Source organism: Tetrao urogallus (genome assembly GCF_951394365.1).
Source record: "Tetrao urogallus genome assembly, chromosome: 3".
Classification (NCBI taxonomy): domain Eukaryota; kingdom Metazoa; phylum Chordata; class Aves; order Galliformes; family Phasianidae; genus Tetrao; species Tetrao urogallus.
In genome coordinates, this window is record NC_136815.1 from 4084678 (window position 1) to 4100521 (window position 15844).

A 15844-nucleotide genomic window follows, 5' to 3' on the forward strand; every position below is an offset into this window, starting at 1 on the left:
TGCACTGCAGTACCCTGCTGGCCATGGAAAAGGAGTTTTGGCATTTTAAGGAAGTGTGACTTTACGTAAAGCATTGCTTTAGACTGCTTAACCCTCAATCTTAACTTTATTGGTGAATCAGAGCTTAAGTTAGCAAGGAGTTACACGTCTGTTAATCCAGGTTTTGTGCACATCTTGTCAACTTTGAGAATAGCGTGGCTTGTTGGCTTTACTCCAGTAAATTTGATGGTGTGAAATTAATGACAGTCATAGAATCATAGAATGGGCTGAAAAGGACCACAATGATCATCTGGTTTCAACCCCCTGCTATGTGCAGGATCGCCAACCAGCAGACCAGGCTGCCCAGAGCCACATCCAGCCTGGTCTTGAATGCCTGAATTGAATTGCCTTGAACAGCAACCTGTTCCAGTGTGTCACCACCCTCTGCGGTAGTAATCAGAGGGGGATGTATTGGATACAGCTCTTCAAAAATGTTCTTCTAGAGTACAGTGTGGATTTAATGCAGGTTTAAGCACTGTAGGACCTGAATCACAGAATCACAGAATCACAAGGTTGGAAACGACCTGCAAGATCATCCAGTCCAACCACCCTCCCATTCCTATCAGTACCACAAGCACTAAACCATCTCTCGTAGCTCCTCATCCAGGCGCCTCTTGAACACTGCCAGGGACGGCGACTCCACCACCTCCCTGGGCAGCCATTCCAGTGCCTGACCACCCTTTGAGAGAAAAAGTTTCTCCTAATATCCAACCTACACCTCCTCTGGTATAACTTCTGGCCATAAGTTCTGGCCACCTGAAATCAGAATAGAAGTGCACTGCGACAAAAAATTGCCATCTAAAGCAAGACGTGAGAAAAGGAAGTTGGCTTTAAAGTGTGCAGTGAAAATGATTCAGTTTTTCTTGACCTGTTTTGGAGTTTATTGCAAGTTGATGGTATTTCTACATTTGTTTTTTTCTTAAAAAAAAAAAAAAAAAAAGAGAATTACCATGTGGTGACTACTTGATATGTAATCGGTAGTCCTTCAAAATAGCAGTGATGATTCTAATAGGCTTTATGATTTCATTCAAGCCTGCTGATTGTTATGAAACAGTGTAAGAGCTTATTTTGTTGGCTATATTTAAGGCTGAAAAAGAATCATTTTTGTTCCTCCTTTTAGGGGCACAAGAAGTTCTCATTGATCCAGGTACATTATTTTCATGCATGTTTCCAAATTATTTTCTTGTTATTATTTGCATTTGTTTTGCATTTATGTACTTAATGCCACTTGCCAAAACCAGTACAGATTCCTGATGCTTCAGGTTTTAGCTATAAATCTTAAATCATCATGAAGAAAGATTTTGCTGTTAGCTCCTGGAAAACACCTGAAAGTGTTCAATCTACAGATGCCTGTGGTGTAATTCTTCTAATGTTGACAGGCACAGGAGAAAGTTCTGTAGTGTTTGAGCACAAGTAACATGTATCTGAATTTACAGAGTGAGTGGAAGGTCTCCTCGTGGTGCTTTTCTCTGCAGTTATCCACCTGGAGAAATCAATTCCTGTATAAATTGAGGCATGTGATCCTGCAGATTAAGTCCTGTGTAAAGAGATACAGAGCGTTTCTAAACCTTCTAAACCTTTGATGTATGTTTTCAATGTTATTAACTCTGCAGTAAAATTGAGTTATAGAAATAAAATTTTCATACGCTTCATAATACCCAGATTTCCTTGGCCTCTATTTCAGATTCTGATCCCCTGTAAATATGAAGACTCTCTCTGTCTCCTTTCTTTCCTATATAAGAAGAGCAAATCCTTTCTATTTTGCTTGAGCCCCAAGAAATTGTTGTTATTAATGTGGAAGGCTCAGACCTGGAGGCCTTCACCTATGCTGTAACGCTGCATAGGTTGTCTGAGATTGGACATGGGGTTGGATTTGTTTTAAATGATTGGAGGAGGTCATCTTCAGATAATTACGTTAGAAAAAAGCTTGCACTTTTTTTTTTTTTTTGGGTGTGCTTTAGAAGTAGTTTGTAATTAAAGCAAAGAAAAGCTCAGTGGTTAAAATTTGCATGAACAGATGTGGCCATAATGTAATTCTCGCAATCCAATATTTTACTCGTAGTCTGAATACTCAAGTAACTATAAAAGATGGTGGGTTTTTTTCCTTGTTTTGTTTTTGTTATGTCCTGTTTACTGATGTATGATTGATTTTTTTTTTTTATTTTTATTTTTATTTTTTTTGCACTGTAACGTGGTGTGGGAAGACAGTGAAACAGAGCCAGTATTTGCTAGGTAGGGCAGATGCTTTGTGTATGCTCTGCTTAAACCTGCAGCACGGCCCAGGTTTTCTTCTTCTTTTTCTGAGATATTTAATACTTACACAAAGTCCTTCTGCTCATTTCTTATCCTGTTCTGTTCTAGGTGCACTGACTTCAAATGGGATAAATGCAGATACCAGTGCTGAGATAGGACGTGCCAAGAATTGCCTTAGTCCTGAAGACATCATCGATAAATATAAGGAAGCCATTTCTTACTATGGCAAGGTATTCCTGCTCAGCTTTGAAATGTCACTGCAATTCTTGTAAATAACAAAGTGCTGTGCTTATGGTTTCAGAGGATCTTCTAAAGCGCGTGCATTATAATTTTTAAAACACAATAATGGAACAAACAGGAATAATTTATGCTGCTGCACTGAGTGCAGTTGGGACATCTGTGGCCCTTCGTCCTTTGTTTGGACCTGAAACAGCAACATGACGAGGGTGGCATTTACAATGCCTGCTTATACCTGGAGCTTTTGGATTAATTGTCTTAAATTTTTAAAGCAAGTACTTAACAACAAGTATTACACACTTAGAAGGTTTGTTAGTTACTACTTGCAGCCTTTATTACACACAGCAGCAAACTGATGCTTTCATGCACTGTGTGAGCTGGATGCTTGTTTGCTGTGCCTGCTGGAGAGATCTCTGGGGAATTCAGAGATTTCTGAAGGGGGTGCTGAGGCTGGATATGGTTTTATAAGAGGGTTCAGGGAGGGTGGCTTTTAGTGCAGGTGGAGAGGAGGGGTCATGGAGGAAATGCAAAAGACGAACAGAAATGAAGATTTACAAGGATTAAATTGTTTTCATCTTTACAGGATTTTTTTTGTAGATTTTTATGCAGATGTTCAGAGCGTAAGATAGTAAGGTAGCTTTGTGTTTGCTTTGATAATGTGGAGGAAAAATAATCTCTTGCTGTGACAAGAGTGGCTTAATATCCTTGTCAAAAGTAAAGCTAAATTTTATTGTGTTACCATGCAGTTATTTATCCTTTAATCCCTTTTTTTCCTTCCAATTATTCTTTGATATCTGAAAGTATCTCTAAATGAAGCCACGTGAATGTGAGATGTCATTTCCACGCTTGTACTGAAGGGAAATTATCTAAATGAAAGAATGTGATTTGTGTCTGTGAGTTAATTTGAGCATAGAAGCTCTGGAGTGTGCCAGTTTTTGGGGGTAGTTTCAGGTAAATTTGAATCTGTCAGTATAACAATTCTCAAGCATACGTTAGGCTTTTCGTGTTGTCATAAGGGTAAGTTGCTCATATAGAGAGGATGTGGTTTCTTCAGAAGGATAACTTGATCAGGGTGTAGGTATTTTGATTATAATAATATCTGTTATGCACTTAGCAAGTAATAACTTTGCCTCTCTACAACTTCACTTGCAAATAACAAATAATTTGGTCCTGTGGCTGTTCAACACAAGTGTATTTAGCTTTTGTCTGTCTGAGAGCTACGCATAGAATAACTCACTGTAGTGCTGAGGGAGCAGCACTTTCTGCACATTTTTCACATTATCACTGAGCATAAGAAGCCTTCACAGCATCTTCTGAAATGGATTCACTCTCCAATGCTTTGTTTTTGCTGATATCTCAAATACACGAGGAAGTAATGTATAACTGTGCTTTGGTGGTGACTCTTGCATTTCATTTTGAGCTGTATTTCCCCCACTGAATTCCAAACATGATAAACATGTAAGAAAACCCAGAATGGTTTGTGACTGATGGTACTGTTATAACTAAAGATAAAATTGGAGCAGTAAAACTACAGTTCTGTTGGTACAGTTTCCTGTGCCATGTAATATATTTTGTGTTTAGTGGAGAAGGCAAAATAAATTTCCATTTACCTTGATAGAAGAATTTTAGGTGGTGAAGAAGAACTTAAAACTGAGCTGTCAAACAGCAGCTTTCAGCTTACATGGGTATTGTATCGTGCAGGTAAAAATCATCACTTTGTTACAAACCTGCACGTGAATTCCCCACATATCCGAGGTTATCCAAAATGATACCAATATTCCCAATTTTTCTGCTCATCTGAACTCTAAGATGTGAAACTGTGCAGTGTCTCAAAATAAATGTGAGTGAAGAGGCTGAAAATGGTTGTATTGCACAGTAACGTTTAGATGACACCTTAATTTTCACTTGGCCATATGTTGATAATGTAACGGTGTAGTCGCTAGCATTAGGGGATGGCAGGCTTTGGTAAGATGTGACAGCTGATCTGTGTGTTGAGGAATACTTATCAAATCTAGTAGGTACCATACTTTCAGCCTTTCTCTCTTCAAGTACAAGAATGCAGGTGTCATCGAACTGGAAGCCTGCGTGAAGGCAGTGAGAGTCCTTGCAATACAGAAAAGGAGCATGGAAGCCTCTGAGTTCCTTCAGAATGCAGTTTATATCAATCTTCGCCAGGTAAGTGCAGAAAGTCCAGTTAATTTTCTGTTCCTGCTTGAGATTACCCTCAAATGTGAAACTCACTCACTTTTAGAAGACTCCAGTTTCTTTTCTGTATCACAGAAGTGAGAACTGTCTACTACTTGCTTCTCATTCCCTTGCTTCTCACCAGGGCTTGACTTCCTATGGTTTTCACATCTGTGAGTCTGGTTAAAGTAGGTGTTCAGAACTCATTAACAAACATGAGGACTTTGAGATTAGAGATTCTACTGATTCTCTCTCATGAAGACAGAATGTTCCACTGCTATTCCATTGAGTTGGGCTAGGGAAAAACAGCTGCTTAGGACAGCTCTCCTGTGATGGGTTTTTATTGCTTGATTGTATCTTGTTCAGTGAAACAGAAAATCAGGAATGGTCTGTTGCAGTCAGTTCAGAGTATAATAGTATCACTATTCAACTGCATTTTTGTTATGCAGTGTCAGAGTGCCAAATTAGAAAGGAATTTAGAGGCAAAAAAATATTTGGAACTGTGAGACCAGGAGGCAGCATGTGAAGGAGCAATGTGCATGTAGACCTTTCTGTTTCAGGGAAGAGTTGAACATTGCCATGTGTAATCAAAAGCAGTGTTTGGGTAGTTTCTGTACTTTGTAAGTACTTGCTTTAGAGGACTGGTTCAGCTTTTTAACACTTGATAATATTCAAATAATAGATTTTCATAATGAAAAATGAATAGTGTGTTCTTGCAGCTACGAGTTTGGCTCTGTGTGCAGTTCCTGCAGGGATTATCACAGAATCACTGAATCACCAAGGTTGGAAAAGACCTTCAAGATCAGCAGTCCAACCGTATTATCTTGAGCCTCTCTAGTTAGAGCTGAGTTCTGGTGATCTCGTTCATATCCAGCTAAGCAGATGTCTGTACCACCACAAAACAAGCTGGTATCAATGTCTTGTGCCAGTGTCACTGCTTACCAAAAATGGCTGTGCTTGAAACAACTTGTTATAAGCTGTTAGGTGTCTCACTGTTTTTCCTTTTTTGCTCATTCTGGCTTGGTGAAACTAGCATTTAAAGTCCTCAGCATTGAGCTAAAGCCCAGATCAGGATGGCAAATTAATGAGAGAAGCAGAATAATTGATGTAATTTGAAGATGATCCTTTTGGTGGAATACGGACTGCATCTTTCAGAAACTCACCAGGAGATAATTTCCTTTGATCATTAAACCTAAAAATGCTCTCATTTTTTTCTAACCCAAAGAGAGGAGAATTTCATTAGTTAATAAACTCATATAAATCATGGGTTTTGTTACAGAGTGCCTAAACTGCTAAATTTTTTCAGTGCTAAGGACCTTCTTAATTATGCAGTCTCTTTCCCTGGCAGCTCTTTAGCCAGTAGCCTTTAGCAAAGGCCAGTATTTTTGTGAAGCCACTGTGCCTGTATTTTTCCCTGGTTGCTCTTGCATTGTCATTCTCTTGGCCTGCAAGCTTAGGTGTTGCTGTAATTGTGTTTATTGTTTAATTGTGTTTATTGTTGTGTTTATTATGGAAGTAATTACCATCATTGGGAGGATCCCTTGTTCTCCTCCCCCATCCCATTATGTTGTAAATTTCAGAGCAAAAAAAAAAAAAAAAAAAAAAAAAAAGCAGAATTTAGTAAATGACAAAGTATGTAATGCATTCAAATAGCTGCTGAGTTATACAGAAGCACAAAGTTTGGCAGCCAGTCAGAATGCAGCACCTGTCCTGATCAAAGCGTGCTCCAGTGTCACAAATAGGAACAACTGTGAGTTGAAGTAGGTCCTTGGGAAAAGCATGTAGAGAAGAAACGTGATGAGAAGGCATCCTTGTTTCTGCCATGTGCTGCATAGGAGACAACAAATAAATCTGGGCAGTCTGGAAGCCCCACTGCTTCTCTTACCGGCCAGCTGCTCTGTTTCCTTCTTCTTTATTTCTTCCATAAAGTTACTTTGATGTATGGCATCAGCTGTTCACCCTGCAGATGCATCTTTGTATATGTAAAGCAGAAAAACAAATAGGGAACTGTTTTCCTCTTGCAGGTAGGTAGAACATCAGCACAACCGATATCAGATAGCAGAAAAACACAGAATAAAGTGTGTGTCTCTGATGGAGAGGAAAACTGATTTCTTTCCACATGTATTTGATCTCCTCAGTCTTGTAAAATTATGCAATGAGTCTTCTGATTTTAAGAGGGCTCCAGGGTAATGAGACTTATCTTTGCATCCAATTACAAAGAATGAATTGTAACTGCCAGTTACAAAGGAAGTGAGATTATAAAAGTTTACTTTAATGTAGTTAGGAATAATCAAAAATCATGTAACAAGCTTCTCTTGTGAAAGCTTACAGAATCACACAGAATCACAGAAAGGCCCGGGTTGGAAGGGATCTCAAGGATCATGAAGCTCCAACCCCCTGCAACACGCAGGGCAGCCAACCTCCCCATTTAATACCAGACCAGGCTGCCCAGGGCCCCATCCAACCTGGCCTTGAACACCTCCAGGGACGGGGCATCCACAACCTCTTTGGGCAGCCTGTTCCAGCACCTCACCACTCTCAATCTGTAAAGAACTTCCCCCTGAATCCAACCTAAATCTTCCCTCTTTCAACTTAGAACCATTTCCCCTTGTCCTGCAGTTATAGAATCATAGAATCATAGAATCACTAAGGTTGGAAAAGACCTAAAAGATCACCCAGTCCAACCGTTCACCTATTCCCAATAGCTCCTACTAAACCATGTCCCTCAACGCAACATCCAGTCTTTCCTTGAACACCCCCAGGGTCGGTGATTCCACCACCTCCCTGGGCAGTCCATTCCAGTGCCTGACCACCCTTTCTGAAAAGTAATACTTCCTCATGTCCAGCCTGAATTTCCCCTGGCGTAGCTTGAAACCATTCCCCCTGGTCCTATCACTAATGACACGAGAGAAGAGGCCGACCCCCAGCTCACTACAACCTCCCTTCAGGAAGTTATAGAGAGCAATCAGGTCTCCCCTGAGCCTCCTCTTCTCCAGGCTGAACATTCCCAGCTCCTTCAGCCTCTCCTCATATGGCCTGTGCTCCAGACCCCTCACCAGCTTCGTTGCCCTTCTTTGAACACGCTCCAGGGCCTCAATATCTTTCTTGCAGTGAGGGGCCCAAAACTGGACACAGTACTCGAGGTGCGGCCTGACGAGTGCTGAATATAGGGGAACAATCACCTCTCTGCTCCTGCTTGCAACACTGTTTCTGATGCAAGCCAGGATGCCATTGGCCTTCTTGGCCACCTGGGCACACTGTCGGCTCATGTTCAGCCGAGCATCAATCAATACTCCCAGGTCCATTTCCTCTACGCAGTCCTCCAGCCACACCGCCCCAAGCCTGTAGCGTCGCCTGGGGTTGTTGTGGCCGAAGTGCAGGACCCGGCATTTGGCCTTGTTGAAACTCATCCCATTGGCTCCAGCCCAGCTCTCCAGCCTGTCCAGATCCCTCTGTAGGGCGTCGCTACCCCCAGGCAGATCCACGCTTCCAGCCAATTTGGTGTCATCTGCGAATTTACTGAGGGTGCACTCGATGCCCTCATCGAGGTCATCTATAAAGATATTGAAGAGGACAGGCCCCAGCACCGACCCCTGCGGAACACCACTCACGACCGGTCGCCAGCTGGATTTGACTCCATTCACCACCACTCTCTGCGCCCGGCCCTCCAGCCAGCTCCTTACCCAGCCAAGAGTGTACCCATCCAAGCCTCTGACTGCCAGCTTCTGCAGGAGAATGCTGTGGGAGACAGTGTCAAAGGCTTTGCTGAAGTCTAGGTAGACCACATCAACAGCCTTTCCTTCATCCACCAGATGGGTCACTAGATCATAGAAGGAGATCAGGTTGGTCAAACAGGACCTGCCCTTCATGAACCCATGCTGGCTAGGCCTGATCCCCCGGTCACCCTGCACATGCCGCATGATCTCCCTCAAGACGATCTGCTCCATAACCTTCCCTGGCACCGAGGTCAGGCTGACAGGCCTGTAGTTCCCCGGATCCTCCTTACGACCTTTCTTATAAATGGGAGTCACATTGGCAAGCCTCCAGTCATCTGGGACCTCACCAGTCAACAAGGAGCGCTGACAGATGATGGAAAGCGGCTCGGCTATCACCTCCGCCAGTTCCCTCAGCACTCTTGGGTGGATCTCATCTGGCCCCATCGACTTGTGACAGTCCAGCTGGAGCAGTAGGTCTCTGACTGTTTCTTTCAGAATCACAGGGGGGTTAGTGTGCTCCCCGGCCGAGATTACCAGGTCAGAGAGAGGGGTATCCTGAGGATAACTGGTCTGACTTTTAAAGACAGACGTAAAGAAGGCATTCAGAACCTCCGCCTTTTCCTTATCCTCAGTGGTCACATTCCCAGCCTCATCCAGCAAAGAGTGGATATTCTCCTTTGTCCTCCTCTTACTTACCCATAGGGATTCAACATTATCATCCCCAGTCATAATCTCAGTAGCGTAAAAGCATTCCCTAACATAGAGAGCTACACCTCCACCCCGCCTTCCTTGCCTATCTTTCCTGAAGAGTTTATAGCCATCCATTGCAGCACTCCAATCGTGGGAGCAATCCCACCACGTTTCCGTTATGGCTACTAGGTCATAGTTTGCCTGCTGCACAACCCTTATCAACCCTTTCAAAGAGTTAAGAGCTTACCTTAGAACAAGCCTGATAAAAAGCTTTCTCGTTTGTTTGGATAGTAAATTACGGCCTTTACGGTTGTGGTTGCTGACTTGGTTTGTTGTAACAATCAAATGAAAATTAATTAGCTAGAAAAGATGCTCTGCTTTAGGTGTTGGCCATTTTGCATCTGTGTGTTAAACTTGTACAAAATTACGAAGCTAGGAAAGGTATTTGTGATGCTGCACTGATAGTGTGCTGAATGCACACAGCCCTCCCTGAAATAATTAGTTGGTGTATCAGTGTGCGATTGTTTTCTTGTTTCTTTTAAGCTCTTGAGTGGTGACACTGACCTATTTGTGCAGAGGGAAAACACAGTTTTGGTGTCTCTGTTGACAGTGAGGCACAGCTTTCTGCAACTGCAAAAAATAACGTGAGTAGCTTTGAGTGACGAGTGGTGCCAGTGTTGAAAACTTACTCAAATAAGGTAAAAATAAAAACTTTTAAGATAATCTGTTGCCTCTCAGCTATTTCCAATTAGTGTGTGCTCACATCTGTAACGCTGTCATGGCCTTCTGTCAGGGAGTGTACAGACATGACAAGGAACAATGGCTTTTAAGCTAGAAACCAGTAGGTTTAGCTTTGATATCAGTAATTCTTCACTGTGAGGGTGGTGAGGTGCTGCCCAGCTGTGCATGCCCCAACCCTGCAAATGCTCAGGGCACTGGATAGGGCTTTTGGATACCTGATCTAGTGGAAGATGTCCATGCCCATAGCATGGGGCTGGAGCTGGGTGGTCTTTAAGGTCATTTCTAGCCTGAGCTATTCTACGATTCTGTGATTCTCTTCCCATCTTAGCAATTTAGTTTTCCAGACGTGTGTGAATACTGACAGTACTTTGTATTTGAGAAATAGATTTGATAACTTATTTAAGCTTTTCTGACTCTAATACTTGATCAAAATGGCCTTTTCAATTCTGCTGTCATTTGTTGTATTTCACTAGGTTTTTAAAAATGACATAAATAGGGGGGAAAAGAAGTTGGAGCAGCTTCTCTGCCTGAATGGGTGAAATAATGTAACACCTCATGTTCTTCCTGAATGCTGGCTTTTCAAGATTCTGATAAACTGTTCTTAAACTGATCTGTATTTCATTTTTGTGCCTTCTTTTCTTTCCAGCTGCATTTTCAGCTCAGTACAATTGCCTTTTTACAGCTCCTGTTACAGGATTGGTCTGTTGTATGGTTGTGCTGTGGTTTTGCATTGTGCAGTCTTATGTTGTAGGGAAGTAGCAAATTCAGCTTCAGAAGCTGTCTGAAGCTTGCCAGAATGATTTGCTAGTCGGTCTGTGTCTCTGGATCTTTTGAACTACTAGGATTTGAGCTGTCAGATAGGGTCATGGTGCTCTCTGAAAACTCCCAAGCTCCCAAGACACAGCCCGAAATTAGTAGTGACTTACAGAAACAGTTTTCTCACGATTTTGTAATGATGTCAGCATTTATGTGATTTAAAAAATGTTTTGAAGCTTTATGAGTATTTCTGTAAAAGTCATTAGTGTACCTATAATCTTCTGACATTCAGAGTCTGAAAATGCCTGCAATTATTGGAACAGGCTGCCCAGGAAGGTGGTGGAGTCACTGTCTGTGGAGGTTTTATAGAAGCATGTGGCAGTGATGGGCATGGCTGAGTGAGCATGGTGATGATTGATTGACTGATGGCTGGACTGGGTGAACCTTGTGGTCTTTTGCAACCTGTATGATTCTATGTTATTAAACAAAAAATTGAGATTGATGCTTTCCGTTTTGAAGAATTATGTGCAGAAATTCCGATTTGTGTCCATCAGTGTTATTTTTCTATGAACTTTGTCATCATAAATGCCTGTAAAGCTGTTAACATACAGAGTAACTGTTAGTAATATTTGATATTGCTTTTGTTTGTGCATGTTCAGTATCGTGCACTAGGTGTCATCATTGATCCATTTTGAGAACTCTACTTGTTACTGGATCACAGAATCACAGAATGGCCTGGGTTGAAAAGGACCACAATGATCATCTGGTTTCAACCCCCTGCTATGTGCAGGGTCGCCACCCACCAGACCAGGCTGCCCAGAGCCACATCCAGCCTGGCCTTGAATGCCTCCAGGAATGGGGCATCCACAACCTCCCTGGGCAACCTAACTCTTATTCACTATGAGAAAGGAGCAATTGCACGGGCCCTGTGCATATATATTGGCAAGCTACAGTAGCATATATTGGTGGCTTACCAAGTTTGTTTGTACTTGAAACCTAATGGGGCTTGACCTTTCACTGAATTCTACCCCATTTGTTGACAGTTTGCACAGATATGATATCATGGTAGCAATATTTTGTGATTTACGAGATCAGAGACTCATAAAAACTGAGAGTTTAGGTTTGCTGTTGAAGTGGTTCAAACATTTAACCTGATAAATCAGTAGTTTTTGGAAGCAGTGTATTTTTATGTTCTTATCGTGCACCTGAATATCATGCTAAGTATCACCCATAAGATATGAAACTCTAGCTATTTTTAGCTGTTTTGACTAACTTACACTTCATAGTACTGATAACTAACTAAGTTGTTCAGAAAATGCATCCTTGCTGTTCTTGTTAGCAGATGAACTTCTGAAGCAAGCTGAAGATTTCCTGGCAGTAGGGGTTGGCATGACTGGCTGTGTGCAAACATGCTGGCCTTCTGTGGTGGAGATGCCTATTACATTTTTTCTTCTTTTTTATTGTGTTACTCAGTAACATCCTTGAAAACTGTGTTGAATTAAAAACAGTTCCATTTTCTCTTCAATTTCAGCTCTCAGAAGAAGAAAAAATCCAGCGTTACAGCATTCTTTCGGAGCTGTACGAACGAATTGGTTTTCACCGCAAGTCTGCTTTTTTCAAGCGTATCGCAGCAATGCAGTGTGCTGCACCCAGCATCCCAGAGCCTGGATGGAGGGCCTGCTACAAATTGCTTTTGGAAACTCTCCCTGGCTATAGTTTATCATTGGATCCTAAAGATTTCAGCAAAGGTAAATGTCTCTGGGGGAGCATGCGTTTGCTTACGATGTCACTCAGGTGGCTTTATATTACTGATTTCCTTGAGAAACATCAAATAAAACCCAAATCCTTTACCTATCCAAAAAGAATTGTGGCAAACAGAGTAGCTCTTCAAAACAGCACCTTTGCTTTTTGCTGGTGTTGCTTTTGATAGTTTGGAATTTCTGAGAGCTGCTGCTGAGTGTATTGCTGCGTTCCTCTGTTTGTAGCAAATGTGTTTTATTAATGAGAGCTTCTCTTTACTGTTTCAAAATGTCTTTGTGATTTTATGCTTGTCAGTACAAGAAAGGTCATTTTATTTCAGTGTATTTTTTAATTATGTGCTTTCAGCTTTGTGTTTGAGAAATTGTATTAATTTCAGTATGGCTTATAATCAAAGAATGAAAGATTCTTTCATACTTGTATACAGAGACACACTCAAACAAATACAGATGTAATTACGTGCGTGTGTGTAAGCTTGCATTTGTATCTGTAAGGTCAAATATGTCATGTTTCTCCACAGATTAAATCTATGTGATATTATCTATAAGACTAGCTTTTAAATATTTAAACAATTTTAAACAATTTTATCTTTTGAATTGCTATTTTTTTGCATCTATTAAAAATAAAGAAAAACCACAATAACAATCCAACAAAGCAAAACCAGCTCATAATAACAAGTGGCTATTCCTATAGTTGCTAAGTACTGTCTTTGCTTTCTGCAAGTTTTTTCATGCTGTCTGCCACCATTCTTCAGGTAAGCTATATTTGAACATGCGTTAGCTGCTCCAAAAGTAGTGCCTCCTATTTATTTCCATGGAAACTGGAGGAAGTTTTTCACACAGAAGGTGGTGAGGCACTGGAACAGGTTGCCCAAGGAGGTTGTGGATGCTCCATTCCTGGAGGCATTCAAGGCCAGGCTGGATGTGGCTCTGGCAGCCGGGTCTGGTGGTTGGCGACCCTGCACATGGCAGGGGGTTGAAACCAGATGATCATTGTGGTCCTTTTCAACCCAGGCGATTCTGTGATTCTATGATTATTTGATAGAGTAAATTCTCATGGACAAAATACTGTTTTTCAGCTTAGTCACTACCATTTGCTGATTTGTGTGGATGAGTTGGTTGACACTCTTCATTTTACAGTGTGACAGCTTCATCTGGTGGCTATCAGGAACGTGGCTTGTCTTTCAGGTCACTTCCTGAAGCCACTGCTGAAATGTACCACCCACCATTCAGCACTGAATGCATTGGGTGCCATTTTTTTCACAAGGAGGAATTCAGTTCCACACCTTTGTTTCATATGCACTTCTGTGTCAGATGGCATTTTGTCAGACTTCCCCTCTGCCGCCATCAGCTGCATGGTAACAGAATGTAAAAAAATACAGGCATGGCTTGGTCTTTAGACTTGGGATTAGTCCTTCCTTAGATTTAGGAAGTGCTAAGTTTGGATGAAAAGGAAGTTTGTTGCATGAAATCTCATGAATTTTTGGTTCTGAAAGTTCAGAAATTGTGCACTGTGTTTTTTCTTTACGGGAAGCATTAACTTTCTGAATTCCAATGATAAATATAGACAGTAGACAAGAATATATAAAAAAAATTGCTTTACATTTAAAAACAGAAGTAAATCCAAATACCTTGTTTTTCCTATCATTTTGAGTTCAAGCTTTGGGTTTTGTAATTATTGGTTCTGTTGGGTGATTTTTATGTATCGTTAAGTTACTGCTTAATACATACAGGAAACCAAATAAAATTGTTTATTTTATGACTTCTGCCTTAAGAATAAATAAATTAAATGACTGTTCACTTTGTAGGAACTCACAGAGGATGGGCTGCAGTGCAGATGCGTTTGCTTCATGAGCTAGTATATGCTTCAAGAAGAATGGGCAATCCTGCCCTATCCGTCAGGCATCTGTCTTTCCTTCTCCAGACCATGCTGGATTTTCTTTCTGATCAAGGTATGATTTTTAAAAAAGTTATCTGTGCTTTATTCTGTAGTGTTTTTGAAGTGTACTTCATTTGAGAAGTAATGGAAAGGACAGAAATTAGAGGATTGCTTGCATTGTGTAGCTGTTTGCTGGCAATCAAGTATCCAGTGTTAATAATTTCAAATATTGCAATATTCTGGCCTTAATATATAGCATCTAACTAAAACTTTCTTGAATGTTTTCCATCTGCAAATTGACTGCTTCAGTGCTTGATTTCCTCTGTAAATATTAGGTGTGTGATTGGAGAGCATAATTTGTGTTGTGGATTAAAAAAATAAAAAGCATTAGAAAATGCTAGCAGCAGTGAAGAGATTGAGAATAATTGGGAAAGGAAAGAAGAGTCTGCTGTAGTTCTGCTGTAGGTTTTCTGAATAAACTGATGGAGTGGATGAGCAGCTGTAAGAGACTCTGGAACACAGGTGATCTTCTCTTTATCAGTCAAAGGAAAATGCTTTAAAAGTACCACTTGGACCTGGTGGATCAATGCATTGTTGCAGGACTGGGGTCATAGCCAGTGATACTGGGCTTCGTAGAGAAACCTGTCTGCTGGGAACTGATTGGATCTATCTGTAAGAGGACCTTCACTGTTTGACGGGAGGAGAATCTTAGTTCACCCAACTCTTAAGAAGAGCAGGAAGGAAGATCCGGAGAACTTTAAGACTGTCAGTCTGACCTTGGTACCTGGGAAGTTTATAGGGCAGATGTCACATTTGGAAGAATCAAGTGAATATGCACAGCCAGCATGGGTTTGTGAAAGGTAGATCCTACCTAACTTGATCTCCGTTACAAGATTACTCACTCAGTAGATGGGGAAGAGCTGTGGGTATTATTTACCTCAAGTTTGGTAAAGTACTTGACGCAGTTTTCCACAGTATATCCTGGAAAAAGTGTCTGCTCATGGCTTGGACAGGTGTACGGTTTGCTGGGTAAAAAATCTGCCTGGCTGGCATTGCTCAGGAAGTCCTGGTGAGCAGAAATAATTAATTTGTTGGCTGCTCACTAGTGGTGTCCTGGGGGTGCTGTTTGACAGCTGGCTGAGCGTGAGCCAGCAGTGTGCCCAGGTGGCCAAGAAGGCATGGCACTGTTCAGTACTGTTCAGTTTTTGGTCCCTTACTACAAGAAAGATTCTGAGTAGCTTGAGCATATGCAGAGCAGTGATGCTGCTCAAGTGACTGGACAGCAAGACTTGTGAGGAGAGACTGAGGGAACTGGGTTTGTTTAGTTTAGAGGAGGCTAAAGGGAGACCTCGTGGCTCTCCACAACTACCTGCAGAGTTTCTAAAGAAGAAGGTGTTGGTCTCCTCAGATCTAAAGCTGAAGGTCTGAAGTTGTGTCAGGGGAGGTTCAGGCTGGACATTAGGAAGAATTTCTTCTTGGAGAGTGTGGTCATGCATTTGACAGGGACTGTTCAGGGGAACAGTGCTGTCCCCGTGTTTGGAGGCATTTAAGAGATGTGTGTCTGTGGTGTCTGTAGTGATGGGACTTGGTAT

General features: G+C 41.6%; 1 protein-coding gene across 3 annotated transcripts in view; it reads left to right on the forward strand.

Moving 5' to 3' along the window:
- TRAPPC9 (trafficking protein particle complex subunit 9) overlaps window positions 1–15844 on the forward strand; it is a gene marked incomplete at both ends in the record, with an annotated part of 466587 nt that overhangs the window by 12032 nt on the left and 438711 nt on the right. For 2 of the 3 annotated variants that reach the window (XM_079533233.1, XM_079533234.1), the window contains 5 exons: window positions 1160–1186; window positions 2401–2522; window positions 4579–4704; window positions 12148–12364; window positions 14182–14325. In XM_079533233.1, coding sequence (XP_079389359.1) covers window positions 1160–1186; window positions 2401–2522; window positions 4579–4704; window positions 12148–12364; window positions 14182–14325 — 636 coding nt within the window. The remainder of the gene's footprint in view (window positions 1–1159; window positions 1187–2400; window positions 2523–4578; window positions 4705–12147; window positions 12365–14181; window positions 14326–15844) is intronic. The other variant, XM_079533235.1, reaches the window with a different exon arrangement.